Source organism: Salvia splendens, chromosome 16 (genome assembly GCF_004379255.2).
Source record: "Salvia splendens isolate huo1 chromosome 16, SspV2, whole genome shotgun sequence".
Taxonomy (NCBI): domain Eukaryota; kingdom Viridiplantae; phylum Streptophyta; class Magnoliopsida; order Lamiales; family Lamiaceae; genus Salvia; species Salvia splendens.
This window is the reverse complement of record NC_056047.1, coordinates 24,464,589-24,492,477: the sequence shown is the minus strand read 5'-3', so window position 1 is coordinate 24,492,477 and position 27,889 is coordinate 24,464,589. Positions and strand designations below refer to the sequence as shown.

At 41.5% G+C, this 27,889-nt stretch overlaps 2 protein-coding genes and 1 long non-coding RNA gene across 3 annotated transcripts; all 3 read left to right on the top strand.

The window, feature by feature from the left end:
• Positions 1-10,165: 10,165 nt before the first annotated feature.
• Positions 10,166-12,346, top strand: LOC121771459. Its single transcript, XM_042168247.1, has 3 exons — positions 10,166-10,425; positions 10,663-10,719; positions 11,924-12,346. Exons 2-3 carry the CDS (start codon positions 10,674-10,676, stop codon positions 12,337-12,339), a joined length of 462 nt encoding a protein of 153 aa, XP_042024181.1. The 5' UTR covers positions 10,166-10,425; positions 10,663-10,673; the 3' UTR covers positions 12,340-12,346.
• Positions 12,347-14,086: 1,740 nt separating this feature from the next.
• On the top strand, positions 14,087-15,921 carry LOC121771466. The gene is made up of 6 exons (XM_042168252.1): positions 14,087-14,222; positions 14,293-14,453; positions 14,865-15,045; positions 15,130-15,252; positions 15,339-15,482; positions 15,572-15,921. Exons 3-6 carry the CDS (start codon positions 14,986-14,988, stop codon positions 15,773-15,775), a joined length of 531 nt encoding a protein of 176 aa, XP_042024186.1. The 5' UTR covers positions 14,087-14,222; positions 14,293-14,453; positions 14,865-14,985; the 3' UTR covers positions 15,776-15,921.
• A 6,364-nt stretch (positions 15,922-22,285) lies between these two features.
• Positions 22,286-22,966, top strand: LOC121771087. Its single transcript, XR_006043929.1, has 2 exons — positions 22,286-22,410; positions 22,561-22,966. It is a non-coding gene; the product is annotated as an uncharacterized LOC121771087 (long non-coding RNA).
• Positions 22,967-27,889: the final 4,923 nt, after the last annotated feature.

Here is a 27,889-nt window from a genome sequence, read left to right as displayed (position 1 = left end):
TGAGAAGGTGTCAGGAAAAACATTTGGTTTTGAACTTCGAGAAATGCCACTTTATGGTCCCTGAGGGAATTGTCCTAGGGCACGTAGTCTCGGAAAGAGGTATACAGGTAGATCAGGCAAAGATTGAGGTGATCTCAAAACTGCCTTACCCGACGAATCAGAAGGAGGTGAGAGGATTCCTAGGGCATGCAGGATTCTATAGGAGGTTCATAAAAGATTTCGCAAAAATTGCTCAGCCACTCACCCACTTGTTGCATAACGATGTTGATTTTGTCTTTGATGAGGACTGCAAAAAGGCTTTTCAGTTGTTAAAAGACAGGCTAGTATCTGCGCCTATTATTAGAGCGCCCGACTGGAATCTACCCTTTGAGATTATGTGTGACGCAAGAGATTATGCCGTGGGAGCGGTGCTAGGTCAAAGAGTTGATGGGAAAAGCTATGTGATCTTTTATGCTTCAAAAACGCTAAATCAAGCTCAGAGAAATTATGACACTACTGAAAAAGAAATGCTGGCGGTAGTATACTCATTTGAGAAATTTCGCCCGTACTTGCTTGGGTCGAGGGTGATAGTCTTCACCGACCACGCAGCTATAAAGTACTTGTTGGCAAAGAAAGAATCCAAGCCGAGATTAATCCGATGGGTGTTGCTTTTGCAGGAATTCGATTGGGAAGTCAGAGACAAAAAGGGAACAGAAAATAAAGTAGCCGATCATCTGAGCAGGATATTTCAAGGGGAGACCGAGGAAGCAATACCGGATGCATTCCCAGAGGAACATTTGTACTACGTAAAAAATATTCCTCGACCTATCAGCTGGGAAGAGATTATGGTGTTAACAGGTCCAGGGGATGCCGAAAAAGGGAAATGTCATCAAAACGCTGAGCCATGGTTCGCAGACCTGGCAAATTACTTAGTCACTGGAGAGGTGCCCAGTTCGCAAGTAATTTCCCGTGGCCCAGAAGATGAAATTGAAAAGCGAGGCCAAGAACTATTTCTGGGATGACCCGTATTTGTGGCGAATGGGAGCCGACCAAGTAATCCGGAGGTGTATTCCGGAGTGGGAACAGAGGGATGTGCTGAATCATTGCCTTGCCCTAGCTTGTGGAGGTCACTTTGGACCTAGGAAGACCGCAAGGAAGGTGTTAGATAGTGGTTTTTACTGGCCTACATTGCATAAGGATGCGTTCGAGTTTTGTCAGAATTGTGAGAGGTGTACACAGACTGGGGGAATCTCCAGAAGAGATGAAATGCCGCAAGTACCGGTGATCGTTTGTGAAATTTTTTATGTTTGGGGAATGAACTTCATGGGTCCATTTCCATCTTCATACGGGAATACATACATACTAGTGGCAGTGGATTATGTTTCGAAATGGATAGAAGCCAAGGCGACCACATCTTGCGAAGCTAAGGAGGTATCGAAGTTTCTTAGAGCTAATATCTTCAATCGGTACGGAATGCCCAGAGCTATAATATCTGACAATGGGACGCATTTCCGCAACCGGACTATTGAAGCTTTGATGAGAAAGTATGGCGTCCACCACAGACTGTCTACACCTTATCATCCTCAATCTAACGGCCAGGCGGAAATATCCAACAGAGAGATAAATGCGATACTGGAAAAGACGGTTAATCCGTCTAGAAAAGACTGGAGTAAGAGGCTTGGAGACGCACTATGGGCTTACCGGACGGCATACAAGACGCCTATTGGGATGTCACCATATAGGCTTGTGTTCGGCAAAATGTGTCACTTGCCCGTGGGAGTAGAACACCGAGCATATTGGGCGGTCAAGGAGATAAACATGAGACCCGAATCTTGCGAGGAAGAGAGGAAATTGCAGCTGCAGGAGTTGGAGGAGCTAAGGCTGGAGTCATATGAATCGGCAATGTGGTACAAAGAGAAAACAAGACTTTGGCATGACAAGAACCTCCGAGTCAAGGAATTGCAAGTTGGGCAGAAAGTTCTCCTATTCCAATCCCGGCTCAAGTTGATGCCTGGTAAGCTGAAGTCCAAATGGGTCGGACCATACACTGTTGTGAGTCTTCGTGCAAATGGAGCAGTAGAGATCCAGGAAAGTGCTCCAAACTCTACTCCATTTCTTGTCAATGGCCATAGGGTGAAGGTATTTAGGGATAATTCGGAGATGTGTGTAGTGGACGAAATGCCACTACGCGCACTCCCTGATATCGCCTAATCGGTCTGGGAAGTGAGTGTTGTTAGAGAATTTCCTAGGTCCAGCATCCAAGAAGTTTTAACATGTCCTGACCTAGGGAATCTTGAGAACACTTGAACATAAAATGTAAATATTTAATCGCTTTCTTTAAAATCAAGAAAAACCCAAACAAATCAGAAAAAAAATAATCTTCCAAAAATATTTTCGAAATACTAGACTCCTTAAGGAATGTTTTTGATACTGTCATACCCTACACCCGGGGAGTCTGGCGTTTCATTTTTTTTAGTTTAATGTTTTTCTCTAAGTGTGATTTTGCAGAAGGAAGTTACTTGGGCAGGGAATTGAGAAGTAAAATTTTGAAGGGAGTTGGCACCGGCTCGGATTTCAAAAGACACCTTTATGGGAGGCGTACAGTCGCTGGCGTCATGCCTGCAACCCGCCTGCAAAAGCCGTCCTCGCCCATACTTATCGGATAATAACCGTGTTCTTTTATTTTTACTTACTTACTCTCTCTCTCTACATCCCAAATTCTCTTTAGGTTTTCTTTTCTAACCCTAATCAAAGAAGTTTCTGTCCAAGTCTTTGTCAAAAAAAAAAAAATTCTGCAGAATTCTCCATGGATAACAAGCAAAGTGCCGGGAACACCTCAGGATCCGCCAATTCAAGTGCGGCGGCGTTTATGGCAGACGTGCTACAAAAATTTGGGGGACCAGAAAAGGCGATGGAGGCGTTTGTCATGTTCGCGGCTGTAATGGGGAAATCCGTACCAACCGCCTCAACATCCTCCGCACCACCACCAAAGACCGTTCAAGAAACCACCGCTGAGCCGGAGGCCATCGCAGAACCCACTGCCGCCGTTTCAGAACCAACCGCTGCAGAAACTCGCGAAGACGAAGCAGATCTGGCCGCGGGGTTGGAGTTGTTGGCCGTAAGTGCACCCAGGTTAGGATCTGCCACTGAGGGGGAAACCCCTGTTTTAGAGGATAGAGTGGTTGGTGTTTCTGAGGGGGAAACCCCTGTTACTGATAGCCGTGTTGAGGGGGAAACCCCTGTTTTGGAGGAGTTTGTTGAGGGGGAAACCCCTGTTGATGGAGTTGAAATACCAGAGGGCAACGAAGCCCTAGATGCTGAAAGAAATGTGGAAGGGGAAACCCCAGAAGTGGTTGGGGGCGACGAAGCCCTAATTACTGAGGAAGATGTCAGAGAGGGGGAAACCCCTGAGAAGTCTACGGGTACAGAAACCCACGTTGGAGAAGGTTTGGAGGGGATAGAGACCCCTGTTTATTTTTCAGGGGCAACCCCATTGTTGAACAAGGAAGGAGAAGCCCTCGGTGCTGAGAATGTCCAAGAACCCGTCGATGTCGGGTTGGATTTGATAGTGGATCTGACTGATGTCCCCGAAGGGACCGATTCACCGGTTAACGCAAGGGAAGCGCGGAGACAGGCTCGTCGGAGCCTGCTTGATGAGATAGATGAAACCGTCCAGCAGACGGAGGAAGAAATGCTGGGTCCAGAAGCCACAGCACCTGAGCAGGCAGAATCTCCCAGACCGAGCAGAGGGGAGAGTGATGCAGAGGAACGCCGCCACGCGGCCGAGAAGAAAAGGAAGGGGAAACAAATTGCTCCTTCCAAGACCAAGAAGGCGAAAGGGAAATCCACTGAATCCCCACTTCCTCGACCTGCCAAGGTACCATACGCTGCAGAGCCCGAGGATTCTGCTGGGTCTAGTGACTCTGAAGAAGAACAAGAAGAGGAGCTCAACTTTGAGCCTACTGAGATCTGGATTACAAGAGAGCTCCTGGACGAGATGAGAAAGTTTGACGACCCGAAACGCGCAACCATCCACAAGGAAAAGAGTGCCCAGGGCAAGTACGCTAAGTCTGGAAAAATGTACAGCTCATCGGAGCTCAAGCAGATCGCTTGCAATGATGAATTCCGAACTTATATCGACGCAATCGGCTTTGATTGGTTGCTCAAGCACAGCACTGCCGAAGTTCCAATCGACCTGGCAAGGGAATCACCTTCCGATTTAAGTCCACCACCGATCTGAATGCTGACTCCATCAAATTCTGGCTCTTCAATGAAGAGCATGTGATGAGCATCCGTGAATGGACTCTACGGATGGGACTGCTTACGCGCACAGAGGATGATGAGGGTTTGTGGAGCGAGAGAATGATTGGTCCGCCGAAGCTGACGCCGGGATTCAAGACGCGGAATGCATGGGAGTTTGTGGCTCACCCTAGGGTAGGTCAGTTCAAAACCAGCTGGTCGAAGGCCCACCATATTGAGAACAGGGTCCTGCGATTCGCCCAGACCTTCATTAGCTACAACCTGATGGGCACAGCCAACAACGCTCTGACGACCCCCGACTTGTACTTTACTTGGTGCATGGCCAAGGGAGTACGTGTTCACTTGGGCTATTGGTTAGCCCAAGCCTGCCATCAAGTGACAGCCAACCCTTCCCGACATCTTTACACATGCCACCTTCTAGGGGCTTACCTGCAACGCAATGTTATTATGAAAATCCACAAGTCCTGCAGAGAAGTGAAGATGTGTCTACCCCCGGAGGTGTTCAACGTGGACTACTTTTTCAATAAGGGGCTGCTCATTACACAGGGAAAGGACGTGTGCTTTTATGAGGTCGGTCAGTCGGAGGCGCAGACGAAGCAGGAGCCTGAGATGGTGGAGGCGAAGGATACTGCTGACATGGAAGCCGGAGCCAGGATAGAAGTAGAAGAAGTAAGGAAAGAGGTTGGATGGATGAGGTCAGAGATGAAAATGGTTTTGGAGGGGATTGTGGCCCTACGGGGTAAAGGAAGGGACAGTGCTGAGGATGCAGAAGTCAGAAAGTTAGTTGAGGAAGTGAGAAACGAAGTAGAGAATGTGAGGAAGGAGGTAATCGGTGTACGAAAAGAAGTGACGGAGATACGGAGGGAAATGGGGAGAAGTAGAGAGGAGGTCGTAGCCCTGAAGGGGTGTATCACCGACCTAGTGGCAAAATCGTCAAGGCCTTCCGACAAGATGGCGGAGGCCGTCGCACTAATGATGAAGATGACGAAGTGGTTTCAAGCGAAGTTCCCCGAGACACCGAAGGGACTTCCTGAACCTAGCGGCGGTTCCAAGACGCCGGGTCAAGGGAGTCTAGCTGTGCAGAAGCCGCCACAAGCCCAAAGGCCTCAGACCACCCCGTCTTCCTCCAGGCCCGTGCTTTTGAAGAAAACCGTACCCTGACCCACAGAAGATCAGAAGGAGACGCCGGAGTCACCGGCAAGAAAGAAAGTTAAAGTGACCCAACAGACAGTGCCACCCAAGTCTGGCTCCCGCGGGGGCCAGAACCCGAATTGAATTTCCCCCAGAACCAAGTAACTTTTACTTTTCTGTCTTTTACTTTTTGTTTTTCTTTCGCTTGTGTTTTTATGTGCCAGCATGCATCGTTCTGTATATATGTGTTATACCTTCCTACACTTAGCCCAATTTTTGGTCTAAGTGTGAGAAGGGGTTGTTTTGTTTTGGTTTTGTATGTTGCGCTTTCTCCCACTTAGCCCGATGTTCGGTCTAAGTGTGAGAAGTTTGTTTTGTTTTTGTGCTTTATTTGCGTTTGTGTCTGTTGTCTGCTGTTCTTACTTCCTTTTCCCCCCTTCACTAGGATAGCTTGGGGACAAGCTTGAGTGAAGTGGGAGGGGGGGAGTAAGTATGGTGTTTGTGTTCTTTCTGTTTTAAGAGTCTTTAGGATGTGTGTTTCGCATGAGCTAGTGAGATAATAAGGCAGGTTTCCCTAAGTGAGAGCGATTGAAGAGAGAATGCATGTCAACTTTGACACATTCTTCCTTAATAAACCAAAGGCGGTCTGAATGAAGTTGGGACGATGGAAAAAGCCTTAGATAACCTAGCTGTGTAGCCCTACTATAAGAGCGAGTTATAAGCCTAAACACTTTTTTGTGCTAACATGTAAATAGGGCTGCCACTTGATGCTTAGGGAGTAGAGTATGAAGGAGAAAAAAATGGGTTTCGGAGGTATAAGCTGGACGAAGTCCAGGAAAAGGTGGAATAAGTTGGACGAAGTCCAGGGGAGGAGAAAAAAAAAATTTGGAGGTATAAGCTGGACGAAGTCCAGGAGAAAAGGAGATATAATACAGAAAAAAATAAAAAAATAAATAAATATAATATTAGTATCCTCAAGGGCAGGAAGCAATTTCAACCTAACCAGGAAAATCAATGGGGAAAAAAAGAGAAGTAAGAAGGGTAAAACTCTCATAACCCAACGCATCAGTGGCATAACTTTAACTGGGGAGCGTTTTGATCCTAACATACCTGGTGAGGAATGAGTGATCGAGCGAACCTAACAGCTGGGGTGTCAATAGGCTAACTTGACGAACTGACGGACCGTTTAGGTAGAAGAGGGAAGGGGGAAGATTTGAAGACTGTAGACGATCGAATTGAACTTAAGCTTGTGGGGACGGTTGCCTAAAAGTCGAACCTAGTTCATGCTTGTTTGTGTTTTGATTCTTTGTGTTGTTTTCTTTTATAAGTCTGTTTTTTTTATTTTGCCAGTTGTCTAGGTCCAGGAGTCTGTTTTTGTTTTTGTTTGTAGAGTCGTTCTTGGGGACCGTGCATTGAAATTCGCCTTATTTCTTTCTCTTGTCTTTCATACTTGAGGACAAGCATGGTTTAAGTGTGAGCAGTTTGATAAGGCTAATTTCATGCATCGGTCTAGGGGTTTTATTTCGTGAAATTACTGGGTCTAACGCATGTTTTAAGCCAGGTGTGTGAAGGTTTTCGCTAGATCCAGGAAAAGAAGAGGACGCTTGCATAGTCCTAGGAAACTGGCGAAAGAGCGGACATTATGAAAGAAATTGCTTGACGGGGAAGCCTCGGAGTTGAAGGGTAGAATAGGGATTTCTACGAAGACTATAGAAGGCTATGTCCGCATCTATAAAAGGAAGAAGCATGCAAGCTGGAGGGACCTTCTCGGTGGAGGCCTCACGAACAGCCTGTTGCTCAGTTCACTTTTCACATACTTGGTTCTAATTCGCGGAGGATCTCGGGTTCGCGCTGGGGTTCACATTTAGCTTTCCGATAGTGTTTGTGGGTTGTAACACCGTCCTTCTTTGGGGCGAAGAAACAATTTATTTCTGTTTTTTTTCGTTTCTGCTGAATTCGCCGAGCTTCGCTGTTTGAAGCTCGGTCCTCTTTTGTTTCTGTATATTTCTCTACTTTTATGCAAGTTTCGTTTTCGCTTACGTCGATCGTGATGATTTCTGTCGATTGATTGTGTTTACTTGAATTCTGGAGTTGGATTGTTGGAGTTGGTCGTTTTCGTGGTTATTTTCTGGATTATTGTAGGTTAATGGTGAGATCTGGAAGAATGGAGTTTGTTTGTGGATGAATCGGGGTTTTGTTTTGCTGATGTTGTGGAGTTGTTTGTGATTGTTGGAATTTGGAGTTGATCGGAGCAGATCTGTGAGAATCGGAGTTATGGAGTTGATTTTGTTGGTTGTTGAGTTCGGATGACTTGGATCCGGAGTGGATTAAGCGCCTGAAGTGATTCTGAGCAGGAGTGTTTTGATTTTATGCCTAGCTTACGTGTTTTCATTTCATTTCGCCTAGTTTATGTAGATCTGATGTATTTCCGATTCATAGCAAGTTTCCGGCGTCCAAATCTTTATATTATGTTTGAATCTAGGAGTGTGCTCTGTTTTCTTCATCTGCGAGTTTAGTTTAGTTGCGAAGGTACATGTCGTAGTTAGTTGGAGCATGGGTTGGTTATCTGCAGCTTTTTACCGTACTTGCTATTTCTGGAAATATGGTCCCCACTGTTATTTGCTTACTGTTTAGCTAGATTAGGTAGTCGTTTGCTTAGTCTAGGGAGTAATTGTGTCTTTCGGTATTGATGTCTGAATCTAGTAAGTTTTCTGTGTCCTAGGTCTAGCGTTTACATTTCTTGCCTAGATCTAGTGGTAGTTTAAATCTCAACCCCTTTGTGTGGCAGCAGCCGTTTGTTTCCATAGTCTCTTAGCACTACTTTGTGAATCCATCTCTGTGGGATCGACCCCACTTCCCTATACTAATTCATAGTATTCGGGTTGAGGGATTTATTTTTGAAGGGGAGTCGAGTGTGTCCAACGACAAAAACACTGTAGTTCTCTAGAGTTCCTGGACCCAGTGATCCAGTGGATTTAAGGAGCGTTGTGTCTGGACCGAGCTTTGCATTAATTCTCATATGTGCACACTCGCTTACTCCTGAGTCTAGTCATTCGACATTAGAGTCGAGTGAGACCTCACTTCAGCAGTCCTATAAAAAGGGAAGGGAACTTGAAGAAACACACACCATATATGCGAAAACACATACTAGAAAAGAAAAATGTTCTCTGCCTCCTAACTTGGAGGGAGAGAACCTCAGTTCCAGCTAGTTTCCACCATTAATCTGATTTTCCAAAGCTCTTAGGAGCAAATACAATGGTTCTTTTGTCATTTTCAGTTTGTTTTAGCTAAAGTTCTTAAGTGTTCATAATTTCCAAGTTTTCTTAGCTTAAACTTTTTCGCAAGTTGTTTTTCCAGAATCTTGTTATTTTGAGTTTGATTGTTGTTAACTGGATCTGGGATTTTGTGAAACTGTTGTTGCAATGAATTTTTTGTTGGATTTCCTATTGGATCTTGAGATGGGGAGTTTGATTATGTTTGGTTGATTAATCTTCGTGCTTGATTGTTGTTAGGTTTCTTAGATCTAGCTAGTTAGTGTTTGATTTTCATCAGATCTGAAGTGCCTTGTTGAGATTTGCATTATTATGGCAAGTTACTGTTTGATTCGTTGTTTACTCGGTCAGTTATTATGGATCTTGCTATTACTTGTTTGATTTCTTATTTTCGTTGCATGCTTTGTTTTCATCGAGATATCGTCCATGGTGTTTGTTGATGTTCATTTTGGTTACTTGAGGAAGAAAAAGTCGGGAGGTAGTTAGGCGACCAAATTTGCAGTCCACTTTTAGCTTTATACTTTTCCAGCTTTTCTGTTAGTTCGTCAGTTAGAAAGGTGGTCCCCATTTACTTTTCCATTTCGTTACGTAAATCCAGTGTGCTTCAATCTGCTTGATCAGTTAGAAATAGTTAATAGATCAATCATGCTTTCGTATACTTCACTCCAGTTGATCAGTTAGGAACATTTCTCCTTAAGTGCGTTAAGTCAAGTAGGTAGAACTTAACCCACATAGATGCATGGCAACAGCCATCTCAAAATGTCCACGACACTTGTGTTAACACCTTCATCCTTGTGGGATTTGTTCCTTACTTCCCTTTACTAATTAATAGTACTATGGGTTAAGGTTTTGAAATCAACTTCGGTTTGCGCGTCTGACGACACGTGGATAGATTTTAGGGAGTCACCTTGACCAGTTAGATCACCGTTACTTGATCAGTCTGCGAATCATTGCAAGTCAGTTTGAAGAATGACTACTGGGTCATTTGGTTGATGTCTGCTTGATTAGTCAGCGTTATATTTTCTTTACCAGCGTGCATATCCGTTTTTCGTTGAGTTTCACCTCCTCTCATTTGTATCTCTCTAATCATATCAATTTCAAATATAAAAAATATTGTGCTCCTTTTTCACTTCTCAATCTACCTTTATATATCCATAGGCGAAAATATTATGGGTGAGCAAAAAAACCGGAAACCGAATATCTGAATCGACCAAACAGAAAAATTGAAATTCGGTTCGGTTTTTTTGGTTTTTCGGTTTGGTTCGATTTTGAAAATAAAAAAAATTCAGTTTTTCGGTTCGAACGAAAAAAATGAAAAATCGAAAAACAGAATTATATTTAATATAAATATATTAAAATATTATATATATATGTGGGAGCATTATTCTCCTTTTCAACTATAACATCATTTCTTCTTCTCATTCTTAGGCGTTAGATCAACTTAATCAACGGTCCAGATTGACAATTCCAGTGTGAATCTGTGTTGCATTATGGAACCTGTGTGTGTGCATTATAAGGCTAAAATAGTAATTCTACGAGACTAGAACCGCCAGAATTTGGAAAGGGCGAAATTATAGGGATTTGAAACTTCCGACTCTTCATTCTCGGTCATTAAACGTTGTACACCCAATCTACACTCTATCCACTCTCTCCACTATCGCCTCTCCCCAAACCCTAGATTTGTTAACAACGCGCAACTCTTTCAAGTAATCGACCGCAAGTGTCTGAAATTTCATCACACATTCGCCGTCGTTCCTAACAACGAAACGCTGCCGGCATTAGGGTACGTGTCTGTGCCTAAACATTGTGTTGGTGCGAATACAATAAATTGTAACAGCGACAACTGTGGCGGAACAATAAATTCACACCGGAATATATTGATTTGGGTATAAAAGCATATATTTTGATGGCCGACTGGGTTGTATTGTGTGTTTTGACATTTCTCTGAATCCGACTGGGTTTTATTTATTCTGGGTCTGAGAGCATTGTTTGATTTGGAATTTGATTTGGTTATTTCCAGACAGATAGAATATGCCTAAGCAAGGACGTCCACGCTCACAACCATCCCAAGTTGCAGGTAAATTCGTTGTTGGTGGAATTCAATATCTTATATGTCGATTTTGTGGAAGGATTATTCCATGTTTGCTTAATGCAGTATGTATATATGTAAGTGTCATTATGTGCAGCATCTGATGCATTGTGTAGGGTGTTCTGATTTTAACTGACTAGATTCAGGAAAAATTATATTTATGCATTATTTATGTTGTACTATGCATTATGTAACATAATATTTGCATTATGCTGTCTATATTATGTATTAATACGGGTACTGACTCTGTGGGTTAAGCAACTCTGTCAAAGTTTACATATTGTTATTGTTTGGTGTGGGAGGTGCATTCTGAATCCGTAATTATGCATTTGGTGGAGTGTATGGCTCAGCATGAGTTGTAGTCTTAATATGGTATACTAGTCTTTGTGTGTATTACATGTGCATTTTTGGGTGTAGACATTGCATTATGTATACATGTAAGTGCCATTATGTGCCTTAACTGATGCATTATGTAGTGTGGTGTTTTTTGTTAAGCACTACACTCAGGCACAATTATTTTTATGCATTATTTATTTTGGACTATGCAGTCTGTAACATGATATTTGCATTATGTTGGGTATATTATGTATTAATACGGGTTCTGACTCCGTCAAAGTTTACATTTGGTTATTTTATACATTATTTATTTTGGACTGTGCATTATATATCATGTATTGTGCATTATGATGTCTATAGCAGGCATTAATACGTTTATTGTCTTTGATGTTTAAGAAACTCAGACAAGATTCAATATGGTTACTCCTGCGTTTGGGAATTGTATTATGAATCTGTGATGTATTGTTGTTATTGGTTACTAGTTTTTTGGTGTAATACTTATGCATTTTTCGGTTTAGACAATGCATTATGTCGTATGAGAGTTTAATTATGTCGAATACATTTTGCATTATAAAAGAGTATTATGAGGAGTATAGTAAGCACAGCAGAGGTGTTGATTGTATTTGTTAATTGACTCAGATTACAAACTAAGCTTCAACTAAGCTTCAGCTTGTTATGGTAATAAGTGCATTATTTGCTTTGTCAAACGCATTATGGGTGGTACTTTTTGCATTATATGTTCTGACTGAAGCAGTATCTTTTTTGATTTACGTGTCAAACCTTACACAGCTCATATGATGCTGACTTTTGAATTGGTGATAATTTTCTAATGTGTTGTGTTGTTTGGTAATATCAGACAAGCAGCTTAGGGACGAGATAGACGACGCAGTGAATGACATTATACTAGTGGCATTGGCAAAAAAATTCAGAGATAGGTTGGCTTATGTAGGCCCAAGTATGTCTAGAAATGAGGTTGAGCCGAATCAACCTACAGGTCGAAAAGGTGATCGACTCTACTGTAGTCGTACCCCGTCAGAATTCCTCAACTGCTTGAAGCAGTTGAATCCTAGGCAGAGAAGGTCGATGACTGAAATTGGATTTGGGGGTGTTCTTGACTTTGACATCAAGGAGATCCCGAGATATCTTGCGTACTGGGTGTTGAACGCCCTTCATCTAGCACGATGCCAAATTAAGCTGGCGGCCGGGGAATACCTCACACTAGACGAGGAAGACACCCACTTGACGTTGGGGTTCCCTCGAGGCCCTAAATAAATCACAAGGCCCGTGGTTAAACAATCAAATTTTTCCTTCAACGACATCGTGGCAGAAAGGTGTCAAAAGGGTCGCTTTAAGCTGACCCCAAAGGACATTGCACAACTCATGATGGCTGAGGTCGATGGGGGGGAAGAGTTCAAGAAGCTCTTCATGTTCCTTATAGAAAATGCATTAATAGAGACTCCGAGTGACAGCCACTGTAAACCCAAAATTCTTCATTTCATCGACAAAGTAGATGAGATCAGAAATCTGAACTGGTGTGGGTACGTTCTGTCCGTCCTTGAGGCCACTCACCCAAGCTGGGCAAATGGACAATCTTTGTTGTTCTCCGGGCCAATACATTTTCTTGTGGTAAGTGAATAAGAAACTACAAAACCTAATCCTCTGTATTCTATTTGGATTCAATCCAACATCTACTCATATAAACTCTACCTAATATGTTCGATTTATTATTCATTATAACTATTCATATCATGCATTATATGTGTTCTACATTGCATTATTGACCACTAACGTATTTTTCCTAAACATGATAGTGTTGTTATGTTGATCGCGTGGTACACGTCCGGCAGCGCATCATCCGTGCGTGGCCGACGATAAAAGGGTGGACATGCGAGACACTTAAGCAACGGGAGGACGTTGAGCGAGACCAATTCGGGACTGGAAGGTTAGAGCCACGAATAGATAAGGAAAGTTTGGTTGCGGGCGAGGACATACGTAGGTGAGCAACAGTGGCTGAAGGCGAGGGCTCCTCAAGAGGCATGCACAGAGCGAAGAAGTTTCAAGAAAAGTTCGTCGCTTCGATCTCTTTGTTGGCCCATGCAGTCTCGGCGTGGGTCGATGATTTCATGAGTATACCCGTGGAGCTCCTTGACGACGATTGCTTACGCGTGGGAAGTCAAATTGGCAGAAAAATATTGGGCATTCCAGAGCAAGAGGAGGTTGGAGATGACGACAACACAACTAGGCTACCCAGGCAAGGGTTGATGAGGAGGAGTACAGTCAGGAGTGGATAGATGAGATGGAAAAGATGATGGCTGCTTACGACAAGAAGAAGACTATAACTACAACCTTTAAAAGGCCATCGTTTGTGTTAGATGCATTTGAATGCCCTGACCCTTTTGCAACACAGCCAACACAAGAGGAAGGCTTGAGCGGTGAAGGAGTTGACGCTCCCCAACTTGGTGGTACAGCAAGTTTTAACCCGACTATGGGTGAGCCGGGAATTGAAGAGAATCAGGGATGCTCATCCATGCCTGATCCATTAGGTGATGCTGCCGGACTTGAAGTCCGAACTGAAGGCCACACTGCAGATGCAGTGACTGACAAGGAAGTGGTCGGGGGATTGCATAGCGAGACTATAGTATTAGTTAATAACTTTACAATTTCTCAGCTGCATGTTTTTAACGTATCGGACTTGCTGTAATTGTTGGCTGTATTCTGTAGGAGACTATTGCAATAGGTGAGACGGTTCGTGTGCCAACTGTGAACAGGAAAGGTGGAAGTGGAAAGGTGGCAATACCAAGGGCTGTGAAGGCAAAACGCAATGTAGGCATGGCAGAGGAGAGAGCCAAGGTATGCACAATCTATGAATCCCGTGGATTACACAATGTTTATGTTTCGTTACTGTAAAGTATGCATTATTTAATAGAGAGATGTAAGTTCGTTGTCTTGACTTGTTCATAACATGTAATAATATATTGTTGTCGCATTCTTAACTTGGATTGGCACAGTCACCACCTCCCCAGCCTAGGCAGAAGGGGATAGTCATCGGTGGGAATAGGACGGGTGCGTTCGGTGAAGAGGTGCCTGTATGTAATACTGTTGTGCGTGGGAAAGCCAAGGAAAAGCAGGTCAATCCTGAGGAGGCTGGAACAGTGGTATGGGAATAACAGTGCTTCATTTTTTTTGTCATGAATAATATTTGAGTTCAGAATTTTTTTTTTGAAGGAGGCGGGCAATGTGGACACAGCCCACGCGAAGAAAGCCAGTCTGGCTTTGCGATCACCGTTCAACGAGCGGGCTGTTAAACTAACAGCAAAGGCCAACCTCAATGACACGGAACTTTACTACTGGGTCCTTTGCACAGCGGAGACGCATCCGTCAATCAGGTTTGTTTCTTTGTTTTGTATCATGTTGTAAATAGGGGTATTCTCTTTGTTGGATAAGCAACTCAATCAAGTTTACATATGCGTATCATTTGGGTTGGGCAGTGCATTATTTATATGTATTCATTCATTATTTGGTGTAAATTATGTATTTTTAGTGTTAATTTGTATATAGGTTAATCTACTTAGTGTATTTTATACAAGTGCATTTTGAATGGTATTCTGTCAAACCATACTATATTATTTTTGGAAAATATAAATGCATTATTTGATGTGGGCAATGTATTACTTAGTCAGTTGGTTGCATTATTTGGAGTATATTTAGCATTATGTGAGACAATATGAATCTTGGGAAAACAACTCCCCTTGTTATATAAGTGCTTGAATGTGTTTAATTGTTTTATTGCCATGCAGGGATGCGATTGTGTACGATGACCATTTTAAGTAAACCGAGCTGAGTGAGTTCCTTTCGTTAGCACCGTTCAAAGCAGTAAGCCCCGGCATTGTAGACACATGGAGCTCTTACTTGAATAACATGGAGAAACTGAAGGCGCCAGAAACGGTTTCAAGAATATTTTCCTCCACAAGGCCATGCGTGAGTTTATCATTTGTGTACAACATTTACTTAATATACATACAACTGCAAAGTAAGCAACTGAGTTACAAATCAAAAATGCAGACACAGCCAGTGGTAGACACACCCACAAGATGGGATGATGAGAGGCAATTTGCTTCTTTCTGGACCATCTTTTTCGAGGAAGCACTTGGAGCAGGATACAACAAGTTGGATAAGCTCGAAATGGTGAGTTTGATTCCAAATATTTGTGGCTGATAGTCAATTGTATAGTACACGATACAAGATATTTTAATGTGTTCTTCATTACATAGTTACTCTTCCCCATCTGGGGTGAACGACATCAGTATGTGGTCTGTTTTGATGTCCCGGATGGAAAGATGAATATAATAGACCATAGCCTTGCTGAATCTCATGCATCGTTCAGCTACAAATATGGAAACACACCCTCTCTGCTGGTACGTAATGCGCTTAATCGGTTTTGATGTATAATAGCACACGAAACTTCTATAATGCTAATGTAAAAGACATTTTCTATTTGATGCAGAGGAAGTTCATGGGTGCTGCACTGGACAAATGCAAAGAAACGAAATTGTCCGATCTCGTACGAAGCTGGACTACTAATGTGGTCACAATGCCATGGAGGAACAACGTGGTTACAATGGAGAACGGTGTGTATGTCATGCGCCACATGGAAACGTACTTCGGGGAGAAAGAAAAGGATTGGGATTGCGGGCTGAGTGCAAAATGAACAAAAGGCTTAGAGATGTGTAGAATCAAGATTGCACGGACGCTCCTTACCTGTGCGCACAACACCCGAGGTGCTGCAAACCAATCTAAAGCGACAAAGTATTGGAGGGAGAGACCTGCAAAGTTCAATTTCGAGCAGTGGGTCGATAATTATGGTCTGTAGCGAGTGATGGTTTTTCATATAGGTTGATGGAGGTTAACGAAATCCTTGATTTGGTGGTTCACTTTTGAATTTGATACTGAAGTTTTTTGCACCGTTAAGATGCGTGTTGGTAGTTGACAATGTTTTTGGGAATATGTAGTGTGAATGGATTACAAGTCATTATTCAAACTTATAATATGTGCATTACGTTTATTACTTTGTGCATTATTGTTAAAGATGTTTGCATTATTCAGTAATAATGCGTATTACATCCCACATAATGTAAATGACATGATACATAATGCAACTTGTAAAATAAACAATGCACTAATACATTATACAGTACAATAAGCTAGAGGGATGTAAAATATGTTATTTGATTTACGACTTTCTTTAAGCGCCGAAAGATTATCGATATTCAGATAATTATTAGGTACAGTACTATTATTTATGATGTGCATTATGTCTGCATCCAATGGCATTATTTGCAATATAGTATGCATTATGAGAATTTTTCTGTGTATAGGGGTGAATATGGTTTTGTAGGCCTTAACATGCGTGTAATTTGTAAGTTGCTAACGGACTTTTGTATTTGGTAGATTTGATTTGTTAACTATCAATATCAGCATCAGACAAATAAAATCTGATATATATACGGAACATAGAGATGTGCATTATTGGAATAAAATATTGCATTATGTATCAACAAAGTGTCATTATTTTAGATGCAGTATCGAACACAAAGTATCCATGGGCTCATGGTTACTTCAATCACTGACCCTGCATACATGTATAGACGTCGACTAAAATAATTCCTGTAATAAATATTAAATACATAAAAACTGAAGTATTACAAGAAACAACTAGTTCTCAATTTCAAACACTACGACAACCATTTGAAAAACCATACTACTAGACCAACAAAAATCTGCAATGTGGTGTTTATATAATCTAACTCAAGCTGGCCTTTTACCCTTGCGCGCATCTTTCTCCATCGTCATCTCTTTAAGCAATGGACAATTCCTGGAGTCGTGATGACCCATCTCATCGCACGCCTTACACCGTCTAAGAGGTCTTGTCGCATCCTTTATAGCCTTCTCTCTCTTCAAAATCAGACGACTCGCAGAGCTACTGGCGTGGCCCTTGGTCTTCACAACATCCGGAGGATGCACCTCAACTACTTCAGGCCTGACCATGCCATAAAACTCTTCAACCATACGCCTCTTCTCAGATGCGGAGGTAGTCGGGTTACCAGCTTGAAGAGCGTTGCCAAGTTCTTCGACGCCCCCAACGAATGCACGTAGCACTTCAATGTCTGTCTCAAAGCGTCTAAGAAACCCATAAAACATCGAAATCGCCTGCTTAGACACAATTTGCCTATCGTCTCCGGAGGAATGGGTAGGCATGGGATCGTGGAACTCCCCATGTACAGCCTTGGCTAAGGGAGTCTTCATCCATCGACTTTCACAGTATTTATCAGGGATCTTTTTCACCTCGTTGTTCCGAAACAGGAAAAATATATGGCTGCACAAGTAACCGTGCCAACCAAATAGTTTGCATTCTCACGAGTAAGTATCATCAGTATTCTTATGACGGACAACATATGCATTGCGCTGGTTGTCACCAAGCTTGTAGGTGTCAACCGTTTCTCCGGATGAAAATCTAAGCACACGACATCTGTCATTACCCTCCACAATTTCTTCTTGTATTTTCTTGAAAATACTTTCGGTATACAACGTAGAAGCATGTTTCTCGAATGGCAGAGTAGTGGCTAGTATGGGTATGGCAGTGGCATCGTGGTAGTCCAACGCCGTCCGACTGTTCCGCTGAAATTCAATGGCGTGGTTGAAATTCAGTTAGAATTCAGCAATGTTAGCTCTGGGCTTCAGAAAATTTTTGTAAAAACTATTCTCTGATTCGGATATGGACGTAGTCCTAATCATCGAACCCATAGGAAAATCCCTGAAGTACGCCGGTATCCAGAATTGCCTGTACGCATACAACGTGTTGAACCAGTCGATGTCCTCTAGTTGATGCTGTTCGACCAATCTATTCCACTCCTCCTCAAATTCGCCCGGCTCAACCAGGTCCGACCACACACAAGCATTGAATTCCTTTTTGAACCCGTTGTCCCTCAGCAACCGGTTTGGTACCTTGCTAGCCAACTTATGCATTATATGCCACATACACCAACAGTGCCGAGTCCCGACTAGAACCTCTTCAATAGCTGATCTCATGCCCAAATCCTGATCGGTCACAATCATCTTGGGTGCTACACCCATACATTCAACGAAATGTCTGAACAACCAAGCAAAAGCCCATGTTTTCTCGCTGCAAACTAATCCGGCAGCGAAGGTCACAGGTTTACGTAGCACAAAGTAAAGTGGCATGACAAAGGTAAAAATTTAATAATGCAACTTCAAAGCAGTGGTAATGCAATTGTTCACATTAGTAATGCACGTGATACTTAACAAATTTGAGCGCTACAAGGTATATTAGACATTATTGAGGTCCAACCTGTTTGTGTTGTACGTGGAGTCAAAGGACACAATGTCACCAAACATGTGGTAATTCCTCTTCATCAAACCGTCGCACCAAAATAGAGCAACCAACTGGTCAGAAGCGTTAACTTCGTAGTGATAGGTAAACGCCTCGGACATCTCCTTCTTCTTAGCCATATCATCCAAAACCATTTGTACGTCAAATCCATGTGCATATGTTTTGATGTCCCGCAAAGCACTCCTGATATCCCCAACAGTGCAACCAACTAGGTCAAACCAACCGAGAATTTCCTTCAACACCTTAAATGTAACTGTGGGGCCTATATTAGCCTTGGAACAGTCGAGGATGAATTTATGATGTACATCATCTAGCTTGCGACTACTGCACATGAAGTGATGATGATCCGACTCAACCATATCATGGTTATGAACCTCGTTAAACTCCAGAATTATATAACCAGACAAGCCGTCTTCCGAGAAAAACTTGAAAGATATACTAGCCTTACAACCACAACGCTTAGACAACTTCATCCGCTTGTTACTGAAACCAGACCGGGCATTCATCTGGTCATCTTCGTCCGACTTCTTCTTTCCTTCCCTATTGCATACTACCAGATACCAGATACCAGGTTGTGAAATCATCCGCCTTCCTCATCGCTTGTTTGCGCGTATCAAAGCCAACTGCGCGGGCGTATACCTCGTAAAAAGTGAAAGCAAATTCCAAAGATTGGAATTTCATACCGACATGAGGCTTCAGCTCCAGCGTACATTCCGGAACAACACTCACTATAGAGAAAAACAATAAGAAGGGGTGAGCAAAAATGTACACTGCAGCAATCGAATGTTGTGACTATTTTACAACGTTGTTATTAATGTGTAAGTACTATACCCTAGCCCGTAGGCTTATTAAACCCTTGGGTTAAACAAGAAACGTGTGCCAAACATCGAAACACGGCACATCAAAACCCTAAATGAATGATGCATACTCTCGGTCCTTCATTAATTCCTCCAACGTATTATGCATTACACAGACAATAGATATCATTATGCACATTTATTTGGTGCATTATATGTATCCTTGCATCTTTTCCATAACTTTATTCGGTAAAATATATAAATTTCAAAAATACGTGATGTTTATATACGTCAGTTACGCCCTATTTTACAACTTCCATATAATGTGTAAGTACTATACTCTAGCCCCTAGGCTTATTAAACCATTGGGTTACACAAGAAACGTGTGCCAAACATCGAAACACGGCACATTAAGAGCCTTAATTAATGAGGCATACTCGCGGTCCTTCATTACATCCTACAACGTATTATGCATTATACAAACAATAGACATCATTATGCATAATCAAGTCGTGCATTATATACATAATTAACGTACACAAGCACCATTTGTCAAATAACGAAACACGGCACATTTTATTCGTATGCATTGTTGTTCACATATTAAGCATTATATGGTCAAGAATATCCATTACTCATTACCATGTGGTGCATTATTCGTATCTTTTTAAGCTAGACCCTTAATAATTCTCTCATACACGCGGTCCTCCATAAAGATTACGTTTCTCAACCTGTCCTACACCCCAATCCCCTAGAATTGGGCAACCGTACACCATTAACAGAAACATATAGGACAAATACTCAACAATGGGCGACATGTTTAAACACAACCGATACATATACCACGAGCGATTAATCGGACTAATCAGACTTGCTCACCAAGAATCGACTATTCGGACTTATCTTTATTGTTATTAACAGAACCGATACATTAACTCACGAAGGCGGAGCTAAATTACCTTCTTCCATTAATGAGAGAACAACGATCTCTACAACGCCGGTAACAAACGACACTAAACAATTTAGCAATTATCGGATATCCGATAATTGCAAGGAATGGTTGAGTGAAATAATCAATTAGAGAGAAGAGAATGGGGTAGTACACGTCTGGAGCGAAAAAACAATTGCAGAGAGGAGAATAACCGTAAAGATCTTCAGAGGAGTAAATTAAGAAAGATACCATAACTAACAAAAACACTGATTACCAATTTAGTGATTATTTTAATTGATTCAACCCACTCATTTACCCTAGGATTTAGTAAATCAATGGCTATGATGAAGAAGGAAATAGGAGGAAATATAGAAAAAAGAAATGAATACATCCCTATATATATATATATATATATGTTAGTGATCAAGGTATAACTAATTTTAAGTGTATAACTAGAGAACAAATCTCAGCCACTCATTATCTTAATCTAATGACTAAATTAAGTATTTATTTTCTATTAATAAAAATTGCATGGGGGTATTTTGGGAAATACATTGTTCCATATTTTGACATACACACCACATTCATGCATACTCTCTCTCTATATGAACAAGTGGAGAGATAATCCGTCGGCGACCTTGTGCGAGAGGAGGATCCCAACGGAGAGGAGTGGGGATTCCGGCGGTTAGCTCTGCCCCAGCGGTCGCAGATTAGAGAGCGGAGGTGGCGGAGCGAGACGGCGCCGTCGGACTTGCAGTAAACCATCACCCTCACCGCCCTGCAAAGCTCACACTCAACCATCTAACTCTCTATCTCTCAATCGATTATCTTATCACAAATTGTCAAATTTTTCATCATCGACATTGCAATTGAATCATGCATGAAATATGTATACAATTCAATTATTGGAATCAAAGTAGTATAATTTATTGGGGAAATAAAAAAATTGACCTAAGAACGGGTGATCAGCCGAAATTTTTATTATGAAAAAAAAAGTGGGAGTGATGAGCCATTTAGCGCAGCAGTAATTATTTTTTTGGTGGAAATGATCGAAGCGATAATAATATTCAACAGATTTCAGCCTCACATTCATAACTTCCCATGATTTTACTTCACTGTTGTTTACAAAAGACATCACTCTTAGCATTATTTTACTTCACTGTTGTTAACAAAACACATCACTCTTAGCATAATTTTACTTCATTGTTGTTTACAAAACATATCACCCTTAGCATGATTTTACTTCACTATTGTTTACAAAACACATCACTGTTAGCATGATTTTACTTCATTGTGGTTAACTTTTTCACTGCTGATTGGCTGCTATCTCGATCGAGTTCTTCTCGCGCTGCAGCCGCTGAATCATTGCCATCGCTTCCTCCGCCGCCATGGCAGAGGCCGCCTTCTCTCTCTCCACCTCCGCGAGAGCCGCATCCGCTCTCCGCCGCTCTTCACCAATTTCCTCAATGCTGACACCTCCGAATCGCAATTTCGCCTCTCTCTGATACAGAGGCATGCTTTCCATCTGATTTTCGCTTCAATTTGATCTATCAACACTAGAAATATCAATTGGAAACCAGCAAGAAAGAGAAGGTTTTGAAGCCGAAGGAAATAAGCAAAAAGAGGGCGAAAATCTCATATATTTCTTTGAAATTCCAAACGCAAAAATCCGTATCTGAAATGATAATAAACAGAGGATAGATGATCCAAACATATTACAGAATCCATTGGATCTGTGTGATACTCATTGATTTTGGAGAAGAGGGAAGTGGAGAAGAGAAGAAGAGGAGAAGATGAGATGCGGTTTCTTTCAAATGAATTGAATTTGCAATGACGTAACCTAATTTTGGCTGTCAATTACCATTATAACCCCGCTTGGTTATTGTGGAGTAAATTTGTGAGAGCGGGAACTAATTTCTCCTTTAAATTTTAAAATTACATGTATTAATACTAGCCCTTGATTTTCTTAATCTTGTGGTTGTGATTTGTTCTCTAGTTATGTAGTTAGTGGGCACTTGCCCTAGATCACTACTCTATATATATATTATTTAATACACTAAAATCTCTAACCCTAAAGAATTCTGACTCCATTCTCGTTCCCCACTCTCTCCGCCTCCATTCTCAATCTAACCCTAAATCTCCCAAACTCTAAGCCTCCAACCCGTCGCCTTCAGCCGTGCTCCAGTTATCCACGCCTCCAGAAAAGGGTAATAACTCAAACTCATATATTTTCTATCACTAATACTCAAATTATTGTTCAAATTTATAATATTTCCGAAGTGTTTGTGTTTAGGCATTAGTGCGCAAGTTAGTATTATTCTTGATATAATGAGTTTATGGATATGTTCTTTTTTCAGGAACTTGAAATAATTGAAGAAAAATATTGAATTGCACTAATAATTCCAGATCTGCCGTCCTCCATGGCTCCATGGCTCCATGCCCTTAGATTTAAAAAATTTTGTTATTCCAATTTTCCCAATCCCACAACTGTTCATTAGCATTTTCTTGCACATTCATAAATTTTCAGCTTCATTCTTAATAACTGATCATTTTGTATTTCAGATTTTACAAAGTTTATTCAAACTTGTGAGGAAAAACCGTGGGCAAAAGATATGACCAAAGTTCATCCCTTAGTATTTGGAATTTTGAGCAAGAAGAAGTCAAGAAGGCTTGGACTAGATTTACATTGTTATAATTTGTTGTAAATTTATTAGTTATTTAATATTATCAAACTCTATTTTTTTTTTATGTTTTTGCCTAAAATATTTGTAATTGTTGTGGATGTATGTTAATTATATTATGGTTTTAGGCCACCCGCAACACGTCACGCGGGTGGCCCATAATCCGTCACGCCGGGACGGGACGGCGGCGTGACGTGTTGCAGCGCCCCGTCTTGTCCCCAGCCAGCCGAGCGTTCCGTCCTTCCGAGACGGATGGCGAGACGTCTCGCCACGCACCAGCGCGACGTGGCGCGCTCCGGCGCCATGCGTGACGCCCACTCGCCGGCCCGCGAGTGGGCATCGTCACGCTGACGCAATAAATCATTTTTTTAAAAAAAAATCGAATTAAAAAAATTAAAAAAATGAAAAACGGTAATATTACCATTTTTTATTATTGTTTTACTCTATAAATACTCATAATTCATCCTTATTTCACACACAAATACGCATATATTCTTCCCAAATCATCTCCATTTCCTCTCCAATTTTCATTTACCCTCTCATCACAAAATGTCCGGCGACGGAAACTCTTGCGGTGGCGGCTCCGGCGGGTTCGACATCAACGCGTTCGGCGACTGGTGGGCATGTACAATGTCCTGGGTGGTGGTTCCGGTTCGTCGACGCCGGGGGTACCAACCACCCCATTTTGATGTGGATGCATACGCCCGTCCCTCCGCCTCGAAGTATTCGCAGGGATTATCCCAGATTCGGGAGGATTATTCCGTTGAACCCACTCCGGAAGAAGGCCGAGGCGGTGGAGGACGCCGAGGGGGTGGAAGCTCCAGGGCGGAGGCGGGCGAGGAGGAGGAGGATCTAGGCCGGCATCCGTATAGCCCCAAAGAAACGCTGGCAGTGTACAACGTCTGGATCAGCGTCTCGTACGATCTCATCGTCGGGAATCAACAATCCCGGAAGTGCTTCTGGGAAAAGGTCACCGAGGCCTACCACAAGATTAAGCCGCAGGGGTCCCGCCACCGCACATATAAGATGCTCTGCGCTCACTTTGACCGAGTCGACAGAGAGGTCAAAAAATTTTGCGCCATCTACAGGAGTGAAGCGGCTCATTACTAAAGCGGAGCCACGGGAGCCGACATTCTGAGGTCAGCTTTGCGAGTCTACTTCGACGACACCGCCAAACAATTCGAACATGTCGATGTTTGGGAGGTCGTCAAAGACGAGGAAAGGCGGACCGACGCTGTCCGGTCCAGCTCGGGCTCGACCTCGAAGTGCACGAAGCACACGGCGGGTGGCCAATACTCGTCTAGTGAGGGCGGTTCGGGCAGCACCGCACAAGAGTTTGCCTCGCAGGAGGTTGAGGGCACGACAGACGATCCCAGGGGGTCCTCCCGTGGGCGCCGTCGGGCGCAAGGAAGAAATGCGGCGAAGGCGGCTAAAGGGAGGAGGGGCCGAGCCGAATCAATCCAGGCGGGCTCGGGCTCGGGCTCGGGCTCGGGGGCACCCTCGAACTCCCTAATGTCCATGTACATGACCGCCACAATGGCGGACACTTCCCGCATGACGCCTCCCTAATACCAAGCCTATCTTGCCGGAATTGAGTTTATGTCAAGACAACTTGGTATTCCGCCTCCAGGTGGCTTCAGTACACCTCCACCGCCTTCGGGGGATGATTTGCCGGCGGAGTAGTTTTTTTTATTTTCTATAAAATTGTATTTTAAATTACGTAATTTTTATTTTTTTAGGATTTTAATTATGTGTTTTTTTATTTTTTTGAATTTTATGTTGTATTTTTATTTTATGTTGTAATTTTATTTTATTTAATGAAGTGTGTTTTTATTAATTGATTTTGGTTGGAAATAAAAATAAAAAATGAAATTGAATGAATAGAAATTTAAGAGACGGTTAATGGACGGATAAGATATGAAGGGTTGCAGGTTCCGTCCCTTAAGTTAAGAGATGAAGTAAAAAAGTACAGTGGGGCCCATGAATAGTAATTTGAGGGACGGTTAAGGGACGGATAAGAGACAGCGTTGCAGATGGCCTTATGCTTTCTTGTTTTTTTTTTGAATTTTCGGTTTTTTGAAATCTTATACAATTTCGGTTTTTTCGGTTTTGTTAGTTTGGTTTTCGATTTTTCGGTTTTTCGGTTTTCGGTTTTGATTTTCAAGTAAATTCGGTTTTTCGGTTTCGGTTCAATCTGGATAAAAAACTGAACCGAAACCCGAATACACCCCCTAGAAAATATCATTAGTTGTTCACCCCTCTACTCGTCTGCTCTGGACACGCATGAAGCACAAACAAAAATACACAATTATGTTTCTCACTCTTGTATTGAATTGTACATCGCCTTCTCCTATCCGACATTGTCGCCTTGGCGCCACTGTCTCCTTTCTAGAATCGCAGCCTGCTGTCGTCGAGTAAGTTTCTTTTCATTGTTTCCATTTTGCAATTTTGTAGGCATTTACAGAACCACGCGGTGCCTCACTCTTTTTCTGTTACCGTCCATGATAAAAATGATATTTTTGGATTGATGGTAGGCTTGAATGAATTTTGAGTTAAATTAATAACAAATTTTTTATTACTTTTTTGACTTTTCATTTTACTTGATAACTGTCAAATTTTGTAGGCAAATACCTCATTGGAAAAGTATGGAATAATAGCATGCTATAAACGTGTTATGTTAATTAAATTCAAATGAGCAATACGGTGAAGAGTAAGAGCATCCACTATAAGGTGGACACTTTCAATAGCCTCACCACTTTTTTTATTCACAGCCATTTCGTATTTGTTCGCGCCCATAAAAAAAAGTGTCCGCAGCAATAGTGGATACTTTTTTTAGCCACTTTTCACTTTAATTTATTATTTTTATATTTTAATTCAATTATAATTAAAATTATCGGACTACACATAATTAGAAAAAAGGCTATAATTAAATAAATTAAAATTGAACACTAAACTTTCATCGTATTAAAGTAATGGAAAAATTATACAACGAAAATTTAATCTATAGAAAATCACACATGTTCTTCACGCTGCGCCCCCTCCCCTACGTGCACATACCTCTTCAATCAAATCGGCCTGGAGTGTGGCATGTGTTGTGCTCCTGCGCATATCAGTGAAACGTTGGAGTAAATATTCATTACTACGTGATACACCCATCTGTATCAGCACGGAGGCAACACCGTGACTTGAACCTGCACCATCTTCCGGTGCCCAGCGCTCTGCAGCAAATCCTTCATCTTCTATTATCATAATGTGCAATATGATACATGTTAACATAATATTCACGACATCATCTTCGTGCCAAACTCGTGTTGGGCACCGCGCTTGAAGCACACCAAAAGCTCGTTCAACATCCTTCCTAGCAGCCTCTTGTTTTCGCGCAAAATATTGTTTCTTTGGTCCAACCGGTTGGCGAACTGTCTTGACGAATACGGGCCAACGATGGTATATCCCATCTGCCAAATAGTCTATTTTTAATATCAATGGAATCCACAAATTTTAGTGAGAGAAAGTATGAATAAAGAGTTGGAATTGTGTGAAAATAATGAGGGAATTGGAGTGTATTTATAGGAAAATTAAATAAACTTTTAAAAAAATGAAAAAAAAAATATCCGTCCCCTACCGGTGCGCCGCTCACCGCCGCGCTATAGGCCGGCGCGTCCTCGACGCCAGCCGCCGATCGCCCTTCTGCCCCAAAAAAAAGCGACTGCACCGGGGCGGACGCTTCTCCTGCTAGCCGCCGCGGCAACGGTTCCGAGGCGGCCGGCACGCCGCCCCTATAATGGATGCTCTAAGGCATATATATAGCTGTAATGAATTCCGATGTCAAATATTAAAATAATTTTGTTTGAGTTTAAAGAATTTAATCGGCTATATAAATTCCAAATGTTTCTCATTTTCCAATAATTTATGTTATTAAGATATATTCTCTCCTTACCATAATAAGAGTCACACTTAGTGAGGGCATGGATTTAAGAAATGTAAAATAGTGGGTTGGAAAAGTTAGTGAAACATGAGATCCATTTTTTTATATTAGATTTACAATAAAATGTGAGTACAATGAATTAGTGTGATAAAAGTGAAATGTAATTCTTATTGTGTAATAAATTGAAATGACAAAATGAGACTTTTATTTTCTGATGGAGGGAGTACTAATATATGTATAGAAAGAATAACGACAATGCATCATAGTCATATTAAATAGTACCGGCATATTGTTCAATTAATTATGTAACGGTAATTTATAGTCTAATTTCAAAATATAAATATTAATGGCATTTTAGTACACATAAATATATATGGCAGTTACAACAAACATTCAGATTTGTTAAAAATCTTACCCTAAATTTATAAATATTCAAATTCATATTTAAAACTAAAAAATATTTAAAATTAAGGTTGAAATTCATATTTTATATAGTTATAGATTATAGTTATAGTTATATATTACGCGTTGGTGTTGACCCCTTAGCATCATTCTTTATTGTTTATGAAAATAGTAATAATTACAGCCGTCAACATAAAGAAACGCATTCCTTATTGTTTATGGAAATACTACTTAATATAATTGCAATTGTCACCGTAAAGAGTTACAAATTTACGGCATGATAGTATTAATGCATATAGTGGTTGGCGGCCTGAAAGAACATTGAGGTATTATTGTATACAAAATATTGAAGTAGCCTAGTGCTAAATGTATCACCCTTCCCATGACCCGGTAAATGTATAGAAAATATGGTGCATTTTATTTTTAGTTTAAATATTTTGAATTTTTTATAAATTAGTATAATTCAAGTCAATATAATTATTTATCGCACTACCAATATGAAATTTCTGGATCGCCACTGGATAAAATAATCATGAGTTATGAGATTATTTTAATTGGATAAGATGACTATGATTAATTATGACATTATTATCTATCTAGGATAGTGTATGGATAAGAATTTTATCATATTGTTTCGTAGAAAAAATAAGTTTTTAGGATTATTGTTCAAGCAGGATG